This window comes from Pongo abelii, chromosome 6 (assembly GCF_028885655.2).
Source record: "Pongo abelii isolate AG06213 chromosome 6, NHGRI_mPonAbe1-v2.0_pri, whole genome shotgun sequence".
In the NCBI taxonomy this organism is placed as follows: Eukaryota; Metazoa; Chordata; class Mammalia; order Primates; family Hominidae; genus Pongo; species Pongo abelii.
The window spans coordinates 27,800,776-27,818,413 of NC_071991.2; the positions used below are offsets into that span (position 1 = coordinate 27,800,776).

Consider the following 17,638-nt stretch of genomic DNA (forward strand, 5'->3'; position numbering starts at 1 on the left):
CCAGGTGCGGTGGTGCACCTGCCTGTAGTCCCAGCTACTCTTGAGGCTGCAGCAAACCATGATCATGCCACTCCACTCCAGCCTGGGCAACAGCAAGACCCTGTCTCAAAAAAGCCTCAATAATTAAGAGGGATGCAAGAATAAATTATTGGCCATTGGTTAGCTGAAGTCAGTGCCTGGGACAGGAAAAGGGAAGAAAAACACTAGTGACATTTAGGGTTCTGTGATGGTGAGATTGTTGGTGTTTTCTTTTTACCAGTCTCCATACTTTCTTCATTATGAGATTTCTTTGGAAGCTAAAAATACTGCCTGGGCATGGTGGCTCACGCCTGTAATCCCAGCACTTTGGGAGGCTGAGGCAGACTTGAGGTCAGAAGTTCGAGACCAGCCTGGCCAACATGGTGAAACCCTGTCTACTAAAAAAAAAAAAAAAAAAAAAATTAGCTGGGTGTGGTGGCGGGCACCTGTAGTCCCAGCTACTGAGGAGATGGAGGCTGCAGTGAGCCAAAATGGCACTACTGCACTCCAGCCTGGGCAACAGAGTGAGACTCCATCTCAGAATATACATATAATTTTGAAACATTGGGATAGTTTCCTAAAATATGAAGACTACATCTATATGTAATTCAACAAAAGATTTAGAGCATTTTTTTCTTTGAAACTTGACATATTTCTGTACCTTAATTTTTGTTGCTTTTCTTTGTTTGAGACGGAGTCTCGCTCTGTCGCCCAGGCTGGAGTGCAGTGGCGCGAACTTGGCTCACTGCAAGCTCCGCCTCCCGGGTTCACGCCATTCTCCTGCCTCAGCCTCCCAAGTAGCTGAGACTACGGGCACCTGCCATCACGCCCGGCTAATTTTTTGTGTGTTTTTTAGTAGAGACGGGGTTTCACCGTGTTAGCCAGGATGGCCTCAATCTCCTGACCTCATGATCCGCCTGCCTCGGCCTCCCAAAGTGCTGGGATTACAGGCGTGAGCCACTGCGCCCAGCCTGTTTTTTGTTTTTAGGGGGAGATGTTTGTGTTTATTTCTTTGAAGTAATTATGTTAACTCTTACTTTTCTTTGGCAACTTGCTATTTCTGTTTCCTAAGCTGGCATTTCATAACTATTTACCCACAAAGGGGGAGGTCACATGGTGCTGAGAAAAAGCTCTGGGTGTGAGTTACTTGACAGCTCTCACCTTTAAGAGAGGACTTGTACCTTTTTGCCTTTTTTTTTTTTTACTTCAACTTAATATCTTTTCTTTTTTCTTTTTCTTTTTTTTCTTTTTTTTTTTTTGAGACGGGGTCTTGCTCTGTTGCCCAGGCTGGAGTGCAGTGGCGCAGTCTTGGCTCACTCCAATCTCTGCCTCCTGGGTTCAAGCGATTTGCCTGCCTCAGCCTCCCAAGTAGTTGGGATTACAGGTGTGCACCGCCACACCTGGCTAATGTTTTGTATTTTTAGTAGAGACAGAGTTTTGCCATCTTGGCCAGGCTGATCTTGAACTCCTGACTTCAAGTGATCTGCCTGCCTCAGCATCCCAAAGTGCTGGGATTACAGATGTGAGCCACCGCGCTAGGCCCCCATTTTTCTCTTTTTTCGGTTATGAAATTTCCTGCTGTGCATGAAATGATTTCTAAGATCCCTTCTGGCTCCAAAAAATAGTTCTATAATCTCTATTTCTAATGAACCTTTCCTCCTTAGATCATCAAAGGCTAAATAATGCAAGTTAGAATTTCTTTTCATTTGAAAACTAAGAAATACATATTTGGTTGTATGCTACTATTGTATACAATTTTTGTTGTTTTGTTTTTGGACTATTGTTAATCATGTAACTATTCACAGAATAGGATCACTCACTAGTTCAATTTTTGCAAATTACCGATCAAGACTCGCTTGCCGTGGAATCCACAGGGACATACTGGGGTTATTCAGTCATTTAAAAAATTATTTGGCCAGGCGCAGTGGCTCACACCTGTCATCCCAGCACATTGGAAGGCCAAGATGGGCAGATCACCTGAGGTCAGAAGTTCGAGACCAGCCTGACCAACATGGAGAAACCCCGTCTCTACTAAAATTACAAAAATTAGCCAAGTATGGTGGCACATGCCTGTAATCCCAGCTACTCGGAAGGCTGAGGCAGGAGAATTGCTTGAACCCGGGAGGCAGAGGTTGCGGTGAGCCGAGATCGTACCATGGTACTCCACCCTGGGCAACAAGAGTGAAACTCTGTCTCAAAAAAAAAAAAAAAAAATTATCTATAAAGCCAGTTTCGCATTCAATTTATATTTTGGCACATAGGTAACTAAGATGGTGACCACATCGTCTGTATAGGCTTCTGATTGTTACCAGGCTAAGGCAAGTATGTTTTCTTTGCCTACCATAACTAAATTACAAAAATTCGGAATGAAATGAATAATCTGGAATATTTATCACTATCAATGAAAGCCAGGTTTTTTTCTTCTGAATGGAGTTAGAATGCACATTGAAGTGATTTGCTTAATTTCAATAATCAGATTTATAATTTCTGTGAAGATATTGATCACTTAATTCTCAATGTAAAGATTAAAGATGTCATCTTGTGGATAATCCATGGGGGCAAGAGCAAGAAGTCCCTTTTTCACCATAAAGGAACCCAAGCGCTAGGGTAAGGTTCCCATCATGGCACTGAGCCCATGGTGGATTAGAGCAGAGGTGTAGAGTGATTTTAAGGAGACTGGATTGCTTGATCCCAGGAGTTCGAGACCAGCCCAAGCAACATAGCAAGGCCCCGTCTCAACAACAACAACAAAAAATAAAAAAATAAAAAATTGGCTGTGCTTAGTCGTGCAAGCCTGTAGTTCCAGCTACTCAGGAGGCCGGGGCAGGAGGCTCCCTCGAGCCCAAGAGTTCTAGGCTGCAGTTAGCTAAGATCATGCCACTGTACTCCAGCCTGGGTGACAGAGTGAGTCTCTGTCTTAAAAAAGGAGACTGGCTTCATCACTCACAGGAAATCACTCTTACTTGGATTTTTTTCCCCCTTTTGAGATGTTATCATTCCGTAAATACGAGGTTTGCCTCCAGGAAGAGAATGCTCAGCCAAGCCAACTCAAGCATCTTGTGCCTTGAGAGTGACATCTTTCACTGTCATTATTAGTAGGTTGCTATCCTTGTTTATATGCTGCCAGCTCTTTTGGATGAATTAGAATGAATTTGTCTTCCCAAGTCTTGTCACCTGTGGGACCCTGATGTGACTGAGAATTCAGGCCAGATCCTGGGCAGTGTGTTATGGATTTACTGGGTAACGCATGGTGTGTCATCTCCTGATAGACCTTAACCATGCATCTTCTGGTGACCTCCCTATGTCATTTGAAGCCCCTTCCTTTTCAGCTTTGATTCTAGAGACTGCTTTTGAAAAAAATAGGCACATTTTAAAACTTTTAGGAATTCAGATGCATTACTAAATATTTTTTTTAAGTGTCTGGTGCAAGTATGAAAGGTGTTTAAATTAAAGAGCTCTGAGCCAGACGCAGTGGCTCACACCTGTAATCCCAGCACTTAGGGAGGCTGGGGTGGACAGATCACTTGAGGTCAGGAGTTCAAGACCAGCCTGGCCAATGTGGTGAAATCCCATCTCTATTAAAAATACAAAAATTAGCCAGGCGTGGTGGTGCACACCTGTAATCCCAGCTACACAGGAAGCTGAGGCAGGAGAATAGCTTGAACCTGGGAGGCAGAGGTTGCAGTGAGCCTAGATCCTGCCACTGCATTCCTGGGTGGCAGAGTAAGACTCCGTCTAAAAAAAAATAAAGGGCTATAGGCTGGCCTGGTGCCTCATGCCTGTAATCCAAGCACTTTGGGAGGCCGAGGCGGGGCAGATCAAGACCAGCCTGGCCAACATGGCGAAACCTCATGCCTACCAAAAATACAAAAAATTAGCCAGACGTGGTGGTGGGCGCCTGTAATCCCAGCTACTCGGGAGGTTGAGGCAGGAGAATTGTTTGAACTCAGAAGGTGGAGGTTGCAGTGAGCCAAGATCACACCACTGCACTCCAGCCTGGGCAACAGTTAGACTCCATCTAAAAAAAAAAGCCAAGTGTGGTGTCATGTGCCCATAACCCCAACTACTCAGGAGGCTGAGGCACGAGAATAGCTTGAACCCAGGAGATGGAGATTGCAGTGAGCTGAGATCGCGCCGTTGCACTCCAACCTGGGGAGACAGAGGAAGACTCAGTTTCAAAAAAAATTAAAGAGCTGATACCTTTTTGCAGTGGGAAATTCTTAAAAAGGAAAGTTTTAAGCCAAGTGCCAATTTTTAACTGATGATAATGTGATGTTGTCCACAGAGGCACAATGTATATTAGTGGTTTCTTCCATATTTAGTACATAATGAATGCCTTTGGTACTCATTTTCTGAATGGTTTGCTCTGGTAAGAAAGAAAAAAAAAAAAGCAAGAGGCAGCTTTGCCTGCAGTACTGAGGCTGTACCACCAAAAAGCTTCATTCCTATGATTCCTCCCTGTGGCATCCAAGAAGTTGCAGAGTCCCTTGTGTAGTTCACAGAGCAGGGGTGTTTCTCAGGATTTCAGAGTCATCAGCTGCCTTGAAGGTGTGCTTCCTTCACCTGTGTTTTAACGCTCTGCCCCAGGGGTGGTCCCTGTCTCCCTTTACAGTACCCTGTGGCACCTTGGGTACTCTAGTTCCAGGTTTGCCTCACTTCCCCTCTGAGGGTGTTCTGGAGAAGCAATGCTTTTTAAGTTGACGCGTCCCATCCTCTGCCAGTTCTAGACTTTTATTTCAAGCATCACCAGTGGAACTATATATACATCCTCAGGTTGCTGTTTCTATTTTTAATAATTATTAAATACTGTACATTTTCTCACAAAAATTAGTATAGCTACAGAAAAGTATGCTTACATTTCATATACATTAAAATGACTTTTAGACCAGGTGTGGTGGCTCACGCCTATAATCCCAGCACTTTGGGAGGCTGAGGCGAGTGGATTACTTGAGGTCAGGAGTTTGAGACAAGCCTGGCCAACATAGGGAAATCTTGTCTCTACTAAAAATACAAAAATTAGCCAAGCATGGTGGCGGGCGTCTGTAATCCCAGCTACTCAGGAGGTTGAGGCAGGAGGATGACTTGAACCCAAGAGGTAGAGGTTGCAGAGAGCTGAGATCCCACCACTGCACTCCAGCCTGGGTGACAGAGCGAGACTGTCTCAAAAATAAAATAGGCCAGGTGCGGTGTCTCACACCTGTAATCCCAGCAGTTTGGGAGGCTGAGATGGGCAGATAACCTGAGGTCAGGAGTTGAAGACCAGCCTGGCCAACATGGTGAAACCCCATCTCTACTAAAAATACAAAAATTAGCCGGGTGTGGTGGTGGGCACCTGTAATCCCAGCTACTCGGGAGGCTGAGGCAAGAGAATCGCTTGAACCCAGGAGGTGGAGATTGCAGTGAGCTGAGATTGTGTCACTGCACTCCAGCCTGGGTGACAGAATGAGACTCCGTCTCAAATAATAATAAATAACTTTTGATTTGTGTTAGATAACTTGATACCAATTTGATAAAAAATTAGTCTTCATTTTAAACAGCCTGCCCTGAGTATGGTGAAGATTTAGTCTACCAGTTCTCGTTAGTATATCTAATTCAGTGTCATAAACAAGTATCACCTCACTTTTACAGGGCTCGCGCGATCCGCTTCAGACAGGATGGTAACGAAGCCGTCGGAGGATTCTTCTCTCAGATCGGGCAGCTGTACATGGTGCACCATCTTTGGGGTATCTGTTTTTCCCTTTTCAAGTTACTGGGATTTAAGAGTTCATTACTAAGTTGTACTGGGCAGTAGAGCACATCTTGAGTCAATAACCTTAACTACTACAGCAAATCCAGGTGTCACAGAGGGACAGCCCCTACTGGAACTAGTGAGGCCAACAGTGAAAGTCCCTAGATTGTTGGCATTAGTGAGCTGAAAGTGAGTGGGGATGATGAGGAAAGGAATAAGGGGTGAAGCAAGCAGCCATGGAAGAAGGAGGTCAGGGAAGTCAGAGTGCCTTCCACAGAGTGGTCCCAGCCTTTCTTTGTATTTGTAGACTAACTTCTTACTTCCTTGGTAGAGGCAGGCCTGCATTTTACCCAGAGTGGCAGCTTCCTGCACATACTCACTGCCTGCCTTTGTAGACGTGATTCCACTGTCTCAGGACATGGACCCCCTCACCGTTTCCATCCCCACACACTTTTGTTTGGCACCATCTTTGGTATTTTTCCAGGCCTGCCCCAGATGTCACCCCTCCCCACTAGTGAACATCGTCACTCCTCCTGAGCCCCCAGAGCCTTGTGTGGTGCTGGTTATTACCGTTGCAGCTGTATATGGTGTGCAACCCTCCCAGGCATCCCCGTCTATGAATAAGCACAGGAGCTAGAAGGGCCGGATTGGATGGAGGAAGATTCCATCCCTTTGGCTGTTGGGCAGAGGTCAAGCCAGATGCATGCTCCGTTCACATCAGCACCGGTAGCTGCCCAGAGAGGGCCTCCCAGATGCAGGATCCTGGAATTGCGAACAGGCAGGCACCAGAGTGTGAATGGTGGAGCTCTCACAGAGGCTATGGGGAACACAGGGCAGATCTCTTGTCTCTGCCCTGTGGGGAGGACTCAAGGCTTCACAGAGCAACAGCAAGATGAGGATTGCTTGAGGCCAGGAGTTTGAGGCTGCAGTGAGCTATGACTGTGCCACTGCACTCCAGTCTGGGCAATAGAGCAAGACCCTGTCTCAAAAAAGAAGATATTGGCTGGGCACAGTGGCTCACGCCTATAATCCCAGCACTTTGGGAGGCCGAGGTAGGTGGATCACCTGAGGTCAGGAGTTAAGAGACCAGCCTGGCCAACATGGTGAAACCTCATCTCTACTAAAAATACAGAAAATTAGGCATGGTGGCGCATGCCTGTAATCCCAAGTACACAAGTGGCTGAGGCAGAAGAATCGATTGAATTCAAGAGGCGGAGGTTGCAGTGAGCTGAGATCACGCCACTGCACTCCAACTTGGGCAACAGAGTGAGACTCCGTCTCAAAAAAAAAAAAAAAAAGAAAGAAACCAAGGCATCTGGATGAGATACCTGTGAATTGTACCACGACACAGGTGATCCCCCTCCACCTGAAGCGCCTTTCTTCGCGTTCCTACGTCAGTGATGTCCTTTTCAACTTCAACACCCACCTGATCAGCTTGCACTTTTCCTGCAGCTCTCCCGTTGCTTGCCCTGCTCCCCTATACACCATGTCCTCGTATGGGCCACGGCACTCTCCACAGCTGACCTTACCTGCCTCATATCCTGGGGCTTCACCGCATGGAACACACTCCCTGCCCAGATCAGTGTAGTGCGAGATAAATGTTGAGTAAAACTGATCTGACATTGCTTATCTGTCGTCTCACAGTTTCTGGTCATGAATTTAACATGTTATTGGAGAATTTCACTTGGTTTATAAAGGTGTATCTTAGATTCACTAGATTGTAAAGCTTAAGAGGGAACTGTGGCTGGATGTGGTGGCTCACGCCTCGAATCCCAGCAGTTTTGGAGGCTGAGTCGGGAAGATCACTTGAGTCCAGGTGTTTGAGACCAGCCTGGGCAACATAGTGAGACCCCATCTCAAACAAACAAACAAATAAATACTTTTTTTAACTTAAGAATGGGCCAGGCGTGGTGGCTCACCCCTGTAATTCTAGCAGTTTGGGAGACTGAGGCGTTTTGATGATTTGAGCCCAGGAGTTTGACATCTGACTGGGGACAGAAAGATACAAAAATTAGCCAATGTGGTAGCGCATTCCTGTAGTGCCAGCTATTCAGCAGGCTGAGGTGGGAGGATCACTTGAGCCTAGGAGGTCAAGGCTGCAGTGAACCGTCATCGTGCCACTGCGCTCCAGCCTGGTTGACAGAGTGACCTTGTCTCAGAAAAAAAAAAAAAAAAGACTGAAAGTTTGCTTTTCCCACATGGCCTAATATAATTTTGCTCAGAATTTCCCCAGCCCAGTATATTACACACCTGAGGTAGTCCCTGAGAACACTAGATGCCCAGGTGAAGCAAGACCTTAACGGATGTATGGGTGGAATGCAGGGTGTATGTTTTAAGTCTTACTTCTCTGTGTGGTTATTTTTAAGCTTACAGGGATCTTCAGACCAGGGAAGACATACGGAATGCAGCATGGCACAAACATGGCTGGGAGGAATTGGTATATTACACAGGTAATCTCTTAACAGCCATGAAATACGCTTTTTGTCTTACTGTTTCAATCATGTTCTTTCACCCTGACACTAATAGGTGGCTTTTGTAATAGTATGTTGCTAGGATAGTGAGTTATCAGGTTGGAGCGGGGAAGGGAGATAGTCAATTTTTCTCTAATACATACATGACTTTTTTCAATAAAGCAGAATATCCATGCTTTCAAATATGTATATCATCTGTTACAGTTTTCAGACCCTTGGATATTGTAAATTTTACATCACTACCTTTTTTTGTAGATTTCTGTATTCTCTAAAAACTTATTACACAAATAAAATTTTTTTCTAAGCTTTCTTTTCCATCAAAATTGTTAGTATCCCAAATCAGAACTTAATACATCAATTAAAGAGTGATTTTGAAATTGGATAAATTAAACTTCCTGTATGTACAGTATGTATACATGGGTGCATAATACATTCATGTGCACATACATAGGTATATTATGAAACCCTGTTTGCTTGATTTTTATAAGAAAACAGTTGGCTGAATGTAACCCAGTGGCATTGGTAGAGGTAATCAGTACCAGCCATGTTGCATGGCAAGTATATTTCAGGCCGAGCGCAGTGGCTCACGCCTGTAATCCCAGCACTTTGGGAGACCGAGGCGGGCAGATCACCTGAGGTCGGGAGTTCGAGACCAGCCTGACGAACATGATGAAACCTGTCTCCATTTGAGAGGTTGAGTCAGGAGAATTGTTTGAACCTGGGAGGTGGAGATTGCGCCACTGCACTCCAGCCTGGGTGACAGAGCAAGAATCAGTCTCAAAAAAAAAAAAAGTATATCTCAGCGCTTGTACTACCACGAAAATAAAAGAGTAATTTGTCCTAGGAAGTAGGTGTTACCTTGTCTTTCCGTTCAAGAGATTATATAACATATAATTACATGTTATATAATTGTATTTGATTTTGCTGCTTACTCAAAGAACGTTTGAGAAATCACCATTTCTCCTCACAATACGGACTTTCCCTACCTCCCACAAATAAAACAAATATCCAGATAGGATCTGCTGTTTTTTTTTTTGAGACAGAGTCTTGTTCTGTCGCCAGGCTGGAGTGCAATGACGCGATCTCGGCTCACTGCAACCTCCGCCTCCTGGGTTCAAGCGATTCTCCTGCCTCAGCCTCCTGAGTAGCTGGGATTACAGGCAGTCGCCACCACACCCAGCTAAGTTTTGTATTTTTAGTAGAGACAGGTTTCACCCTGTTGGCCAGGATGGTCTCGATTTCCTGACCTCGTTGATCCACCTGCCTCGACCTCCCAAAGTGCTGGGATTACAGGTGTAAGCCACTGCGCCCAGCTGATCTGGTGTAATTTTAATAGCATCCTGTAGGATGCCAGCTGATACAGGGTCCACTTGTATATTTCTGCCCTTGAGGTTAGTCCTGTATATTATGATATTCTCTTGTTTTCAAGCAGCACATCTGTGAACATTCTTGGCAATCTGTCTGTTAGTGTCATTTACCATAATGTGTTTAGAAAATAACAAGTGCAGTAACCCTGATCCTGTTTTCAGTTCCACTTATTCAGGAAATGGAATCCAGAATCATGATCCCACTGAAGACCTCGCCCCTCCAGTAAAGCTGTAGAGTTTCTATGTGCCTACATACATTTCTGTGACAAGTATTTGTCATAAATTAATTTTAATTGTATATCAAGTAAAAAAGAAACACTGAGGTTTAAGCTGCTGTATATAGCTTGTGAGAAACCTCTTTTCTTTAAAATTTACATAATCACAAGAAAGGAAAGAATTACAGTTGGACTGATTGTGACAGTGCCCTGTCGTCCTCTTTGAAACATCCCCGTGTTGTCCAGTATACCTTATGACACTTAGCCACTTCTCCCCACCCTCCAGAAGGGGTCCACATTGAATTCTGAATCATCTTGAAAATAAGATTCCAACCACAAAAAAAAATTAGCCATTTCTTTACTTAAAAAAAAAAAAAAAAAAAATCTGTTTTATAATTACAGATTTTTAGACAAATTTCTTGTATCAGGAAGAAATACAAATTTTGTCATGTTTCTCAAGCAGTTTTTCTGAGTAGTTTCTGAGGAGGAACAAATTACAAGTGTACCCAGTAACTGAAAATGTTTTAACTCACTGTCATTTGTAAGCAGTCCACATAGTAGACAATGGGTTTTCCAAGCTGGGCAAGGTACATTTAATCAGTAAATCAGTTTCACATCATGTATCGTGATGTTTCAATGTGAGACATAAAAACAATGGCTTGAAACTTGTGTATCATATGTGATTTTGAAATGAACACCTTGAATAGCACTAATTTTTATTTGTGATATTTTTCTATAACAAAACAAGTAGCACTAGGAAAAGAGGTTTTATTTTGTAAACGATCATTTGTGACCTCAGACACACTCTGGCTAATATTTTAATAAGCTCACAGCAGATTAATTCTGAGATCATGGATGAGGGGTGGTGCATGTTGAGATTTAAATTGGCATAAAGCTGCATACTTTTTGTCTAGCTGTTTGATTTCATTTTTTAATATAGTGTGCCAATTTTGTGACTGTTACCATGTGAAAGTCCTGTTGAAATGAACAGTTATGTCTGCCCCACAATCAAGAATGTATGTGTAAAGTGTGAATAAATCTCATATCAAATGTCAAACTTTTACATGTGAATGATTTTCTCAAAGAACATAGAAAAGTCAATAAAATCCTCTTAATTTTCACATATCACGTTTGGATTTTTTTTTTAATTTGTTCTGAGAATGACAAACGTGCTGTGAATGACCCTGTCACTCTTGCAAAATAGCTTGTCACAAAGGATTGAAGGAAGTGAGGAAGTCAGCTGGCTTCTGGGGAAAATCCCTCCATAGGAACAAATTACAAGGCCCTGGGCAAGGTCATGCCTGGTATGTGCTGAGGGCAGCAGAAGCCAGTGGCAGAAGCAGACATGAGGGAGAGCGTGGTGGGACATAAGCTCAGAGGTCACAGGGCTGGATCCCTTGAGTGTTGGAGGCCATTAGAAAGACCCTAGTGGCCGGGCCCAATGGCTCACACCGGTAATTCCAACACTTTGGGAGGCCAAGGCCAGAGGATCCCTTGAGCACAGGAGTTTGAGAGCAGCCTGGGCAACATGAATGAAACCTCATCTCTACAAAAAATCGAAAAATTAGCTGGGCGTGGTAGTATGTGCCTGTAGTCCCAGCTACTCAGGAGGCTGAGGCAGGAGGATTGCTTGAGCCCAGGAGGCCGAGGATGTAATGAGCTATGATCGTGCCACTGCACTACAGCCTGGGCAACAGAGCTAGACCCTGTCTCAAAGATAATAATAATAGGCCGGGCGCGGTGGCTCACGCCTGTAATCCCAGCACTTTGGGAGGTCGAGGTGGGTGGATCACAAGGTCAGGAGTTCGAGACCAGCCTGGCCAATATGGTGAAACCTCGTCTCTACCAAAAGTACAAAAAAATCAGCCAGGCATGGTGGCACATGCCTGTAATCCCAGCTACTTGGGAGGCTGAGGCAGGAGAATTGCTTGAATCCGGGAGGCAGAGGTTGCAGTGAGCCGAGATCATGCCACTACACTCCAGCCTGGGGGACAGAGTGCGATTTCATCTCAAAAAAAAAGAAAAAAAGGAGGAAGATTTTTAACTCAGTGTCTCTAGGCAGTAGCCTCCCTCTGGGACAGCCCATATCACAAGATAATCAGTTACTTTCCCGCCCTTTTAGTGTTATATAAGTAAAATCTTTAGAATGGCTTGTATTTCTAGGTGACTAAAACAATATATATATATTTTTTTCTTCTCTTTCTTTGGATGTTTACCTGACAAGCTTCCGCTGATATCAAGTAGTTGTTTTGTTTTGTTTTTGAGACAGAGTCTTGCTTTGTCACTCAGGCTGGAGTGCAATGGCGTGACCTCAGCTCACTGCAGCCTTGACCTCCTAGGCTCAAGTGACCCTCCCACCTCAGCCTCTTGAGTAGCTGAGACTACAGTGCGGGCACCATGCCTGGCTAATTTTTAAATTTTCTGTAGACACAGGGTTTCATTATGTTGCCCAACCTGGTCTCCAACTCCTGGGCTCAAGCAGTCCTCCTGCCTGGGCCTCCCAAAGTGTTGAGATTACAGGCATTAGCCGCTGCGCTTGGCCGCCCATTGCTTTAATGTAGGGCCTTTAAGATGGACAGCACCCCTCCAGTGATTAGGAGAGGCTCAAGATGGAAATAGTTTATCACTTGGCCAGGCACAGTGGCTGATGCCTGTCCCAGCATTTTGGGAGGCCGAGGCAGGAGAATCGCTTGGGTACAGGAGTTGGAGACCAGCCTGGGCAATTTCTGTAGACCCTGTGTCTACAAAAAATTTAAAAATTAGCCAGGTGTGATAGTCTGTGTCTGTGGTCCCAGCTACCTGAGAGGCTGAGGCAAGAGGATCACTTGAGCCTGGAACGTCAAGGCTGCAGTGGGCTGTGTTCGTGTCACTGTACTCCAGCCTGGGTGACAAAGCGAGAGCCTGTCAAAAAACAAAACAAAACAAAACAAAAAAACAGTTTATCACTTAAAGGTCCTAGGGATACACAACACTCCTGGAGGTCATACACAGGAGGTCAGAAAGAGACTTGGGGGCCAGTGCCTTTAGTGGGGTCCTGGGCATCACCCAAGCAGGTTTCACATGGGGATTTTAACTGGTGGGTTTAAAGCAAGCAAGTGGCCGGGCAAGGTGACTCACGCCGGCAATCCCAGCACTTTGGGAGGCGGAAGCAGATGGATCACCTGAGGTCAGGAGTTTGAAACCAGCCTGGCCAGCATGGTGAAACCCCTGTCTCCACCAAAAATACAAAAATTAGCTGGGCGTGGTGGTGGGCGCCTGTAGTCCCAGCTACTTGGGAGGCTGAGGTAGGAGGATCACTTGAGCCTGGGAGATCGAGGCTGCAGTACGCTGAGATTGCACCACTGCACCCCAGCCTGGGCAACAGAGACACACCCTGTCTCCAAAAAAAAAACAAAAAATAAAGCAAACAGTCATGAGTTCCAGGAGGTCTCGCAGTGACTGAATGGTGGTCACTGCAGCATATCTGCACAGTCCGTGTGGGGTGTGAGGGTCAGCGGGGCCAGCTGAACAGGCTGCATGGAACTGTCCCACGGGAAGGTGGCCACCAGGGGGCAGTTGTGTAAGGCAGACTTCTGGAACCACCACACTGAGGAACTGGGGGGATCGGGGAGTAGAACTGGAAACAGTGTCAATAGTGACTGAGTTGGCCCGGGGCTGTGGTGGCTTACGCCTGTAATCTCAGTACTTTGGGAGGCTGAGGCAGGCAGATCACCTGAGGTCAGGAGTTCGAGACCAGCCCGGCCAATATAGTGAAACCCCATCTCTACTAAAAATACAAAAATTAGCCGGGCATGGTGGTGCACACCTGTAATCCCAGCTACTTGGGAGGCTGAGGCAGAAGAATTGCTTGAACCCAGGAGGAGGAGGTTGCAGTGAGCCAAGATCACACCACCGCACTCCAGACTGGGCAACAGAGTGACACCTTGTCTCAAAAAAAAAAAAAAAAAAAAAAAAAAAAGAATGACTGAACCCTGCTTCTGGTAGTAGAAAGTCCAATATAAATTTCAAAAGGTTGCTGACGCAATATAAAGTTATAAGAATTCACTACAAATTTTTATTTATTTTTTATTTTTTGAGACAGGGTGTCACTCTGTCACCCAGGCTGGAGTGCAGTGGCAGGATCTCGGCTCACTGCAACCTCCACCTCCTGGGTTCAAGCAATTCTCCTGCCTCAGCCTCCCGAGTAGCTGAGATTACAGGCGTGCGCCATCAAGCACAGCTAATTTTTGTATTTTTAGTAGAGATGGGGTTTCACTATGTTGGCCAAGCTGGTCTTGAACTCCAGGCCTCATGTGATCTGCTTGCCTTGGCCTCCCAAAGTGCTGGGATTATAGACATGTGCCCATCATCCTGGCCTACAAATGTATTTCTTTCCTTTTTTTTTTTTTTTTTGAGGTGAAGTCTCGCTCTGTTGCCCAGGCTGGAGTGAAGTGGTGTGATCTCAGCTCACCACAACCTCCACCTCCCAGATTCAAGCGATTCTCCTGCCTCAGCCTCCCAAGTAGCTGGGATTACAGGAGTGCACCACCACGTCTGGCTAATTTTTGTATTTTTAATAGAAACGAGGTTTTACTATGTTATGTTGGCCAGGCTGGTCTCGAACTCCTGACTTCGTGATCCGCCCACCGCGGCCTCCCAAAATGCTGGGGTTACAGGCATGAGCCACCGCGCTCTGCTCTATAAATGTATTTCTTATTAAATTTATACTTACAGTTTCTTTCTGGGACATCATAGATGTTCAATAATAAGACAAATCAACAAAAAGAAAGGAGGGAAGAAGTAAAAGGAGAGAGGGAGAGAGAAGAGAATGAAGGAGAAGAAAAAGTATAGAGACTATCAGTTTTGGGGTTTTTTGTTTTTCTGTGGAGACAGGGTCTCACTCTGTCGCCCAGGCTGGAGTGCAGTGGTATAATTACAGCTCACTGCAGTCTCATCCTCCTGGGCTCAAGCCATCCTCCTGCCTCAGCCTCCTGAGTAGCTGGGACGGCAGGCATGAGCCGCAAGCCACAACATCTATCTAATTTTTGTATTTTTTGTAGAGATGAGTCTTGCTACATTGTAAAGCTGATCTTGAGTTCCTGAGCCCAACATAATGAGACCCCCATCTCTACAAAAAAATTAAAAAATAGATGAAAACCACTTGAAGTTTTTGCAAAACAGACCTTCCATCTCAGGGAGAAAATTTCTCCATTGTATTCATATGTCAGCAATTGTGACCACAGTGTGAAGTATTCACTTGCAGTGGATAATCTTGGCCTGGTAAATTGTTAACTCTCTAGTAATGCTTACAAGATACAGAATGGTGTGGAAATCATTGCCTCGGGTTCCAGCTCTGAATGTGATCCCACAGCAGTCATGAACTCTGGTGAGGGTGTTTCCCAGCTGTTAAAGGAGATAGCAGGGCCGGCGAGGTGGCTCACACCTGTAATCCCAGCACTTTGGGAGGCTGAGGTGGGCGGATGTCTTGAGGCCAAGAGTTTGAGACCAGCCTGGGCAACACAGCAAAACCCAGTCTCTACAAAAAATACAAAAATTAGCCAGGCATGGTGCCTGTAATCCCAGCTATTTGGGAGGCTGAGGCAAGAGAATCACTTGAACCTGGGAGGTGGAGGTTGCAGTGAGCCCAGCTCATACCACTGCACTCCAGCCCTAGTGACAGAGCGAGACTCCGTCTCAAAAAAAAAAAAGGACAGCAGTTTCTATACTGCTGACCTTAGGACTGTGAGAATCACATGAGGAGACATGAAAACACCTTGCAAAATGTGAAAATAAGCACTGTGACTCATGGTTAGGTTTTCTGAAGCTGCTCCTAAAGATTCTGAGGGTCGTAGGGTCAAAAGCCATCAGGTTCGTGTTACCGCTTCCTGAGGCCAATCTCTGGAATCTGCCGCTCTCTCCAGCAGCTCCAGTGGGCCTCCATGGAGACAGACACACTTGTCTCCAGTAGAAGAGAGAGAAATGGAAGAATCATTAAACCAGCAGTTAGGCCTGGGCACAGTGGCTCACACTTACAATCCCAACACTTTTGGAGGCTGAGAACAGAGGATCCTTTGAGGCCAGGAGTTCAAGACCAGGCTGGACAACATAGCAAGACCCCCATCTCCACAAAAAATTTAAATATTAGCCAGGTGTGGTGGTGTGCACCTGTGGTCCCAGTTAGGAGGTCAAAGCAGGAGGTCCGCTTGAGCCCAGGAGTTCCAGGCTGCAGTGAGCTATGATCTTACCACTGCACTCCTGCCTGAGCGACAGAGTGAGACCCTGTCTTAACAAAAAAATAAAAATAAAAAATAAGCAGCAGTTAAACCAGGAGAGAATGGAGTGGGTGGGGGCATAAAGTCATTTCTTTTTAAGCATATAAAAGCTTTAAAGGACTTTTATTGTTTCAACTTAATACCCTGACAAATTTCTGCTCTTGGCTTCATGATCCCAATTCTTAGCTCTTTTCTGTTTACGTAAGCGGTGTTCATAATCAGAATGAACAATGGCGTCACACGGACAATCAGCCTTGCCTTTCTGAGTCCATCCTAGTGTAGGCATGTGCGTAACTCCTGGGAGAGCTGTTCTGTAGCTGTTTCCAGTGAGTCCAGAATTCAAGAAGTATGAAAGGGGTTAGTGCAGTTCTTGCATCATTTCAAACTCACTCCTCTAACACAACAAAGCAGGGACTGTCTGAGACAGCAGCTTTTGGGCGCTTTGCTGAGAGCTGGGCAGCCTGTGGGACCAGCCCCTCTTATAAAGGGTCCCATGCGGTCATCAGTATTTCTCGGAGGATCAGATCCCTCTGAGCCAAATTCATGTCCACCTTATGTTCAGGCCACAGCCCCGTGGATGGGCTCTGAAACCACCTTTGCATGCTTGTGAAAGATGGACCAGAAAAGAAAAATGAGAACTCAGGAGGCGGAGGTTGCAGTGAGCCGAGATCGTGCCACTGCACTTCAGCCTGGATGACAGAGCGAGACTCTGTCTCAAAAAACAAACAAACAAACAAAAAACCCAGACACACACACACAAATGAAACCACGTTTGCAAAAACTCTAACAAGGGAGATGTACTTTAACCACCCCCCATCTCGCCTTTAGCCTTCAGACTGTCCTTAATCATAGCTGGGCTTGGACCAAGCTAAACTGGGAGACATTTAGTTTATAGCTTAAATGATAATAGCTTGGCCGGGCGTGGTGTCTCACACTTGTAATCCCAGCACTTTGGGAGGCTGAGGCGGGAGGATCACGAGGTCAGGAGTTCGAGACCAGCTTGACCAACGTGGTGAAACTCCGTCTCTACTAAAAATACAGAAAAAAATTAGCCAGGCGTGGTGGCACATGCCTGTAATCCCAGCTACTCAGGAGGCTGTGGCAGGAGAGTCACTTGAACCCAGGAGGTGGAGGTTGCAGTGAGGCAAGATTGCGCCACTGCACTCCAGCCTGGGTGACAGAGCGAGACTCGTCTCAAAAAAAAAAAAAAAAAAAAAAAAGATAATAGCCCTTCCCCAAAACTCAACCGCTAATGAGAGACCACCAGGCAAGGAGAATGAGAGAAGCCTAAATTCTCCCAAGGTGTACACATAAACACCATTTCCAATTATTATTCCAGAGGGCAGGCACAAGATTTGCAACTCCCCGTTACTCCTGCAGGTTACATCACGACTGTAGAACCTAAGATTGGCCTTTTGAGATGTCTTTTCAGGTTTTCGCTTTTTTTTTTTTTTTTTTTTTTGAGACAGAGTTTCACCTGTTGCCCAGGCTGGAGTGCAATGGTGTGATCTCCGCTCACTGCAGCCTCTGCCTCCTGGATTCAAGTGATTCTCCTGCCTCAGCCACCCGAGTAGCTGGGATTACAGGT

General features: G+C 45.5%; 1 protein-coding gene across 2 annotated transcripts in view; it reads left to right on the forward strand.

Moving 5' to 3' along the window:
* Positions 1-10,924, forward strand: part of NIPSNAP2 (nipsnap homolog 2) — a 34,644-nt gene extending 23,720 nt beyond the window's left edge. For both annotated transcript variants that reach the window (XM_024241321.3, XM_024241322.3), the window contains 3 exons: positions 5,647-5,741; positions 8,113-8,196; positions 9,747-10,924. In XM_024241321.3, the coding sequence (XP_024097089.1) occupies positions 5,647-5,741; positions 8,113-8,196; positions 9,747-9,811 (244 nt within the window). In that variant the 3' untranslated portion in view covers positions 9,812-10,924. The remainder of the gene's footprint in view (positions 1-5,646; positions 5,742-8,112; positions 8,197-9,746) is intronic.
* The last annotated feature ends 6,714 nt before the right edge of the window (positions 10,925-17,638 follow it).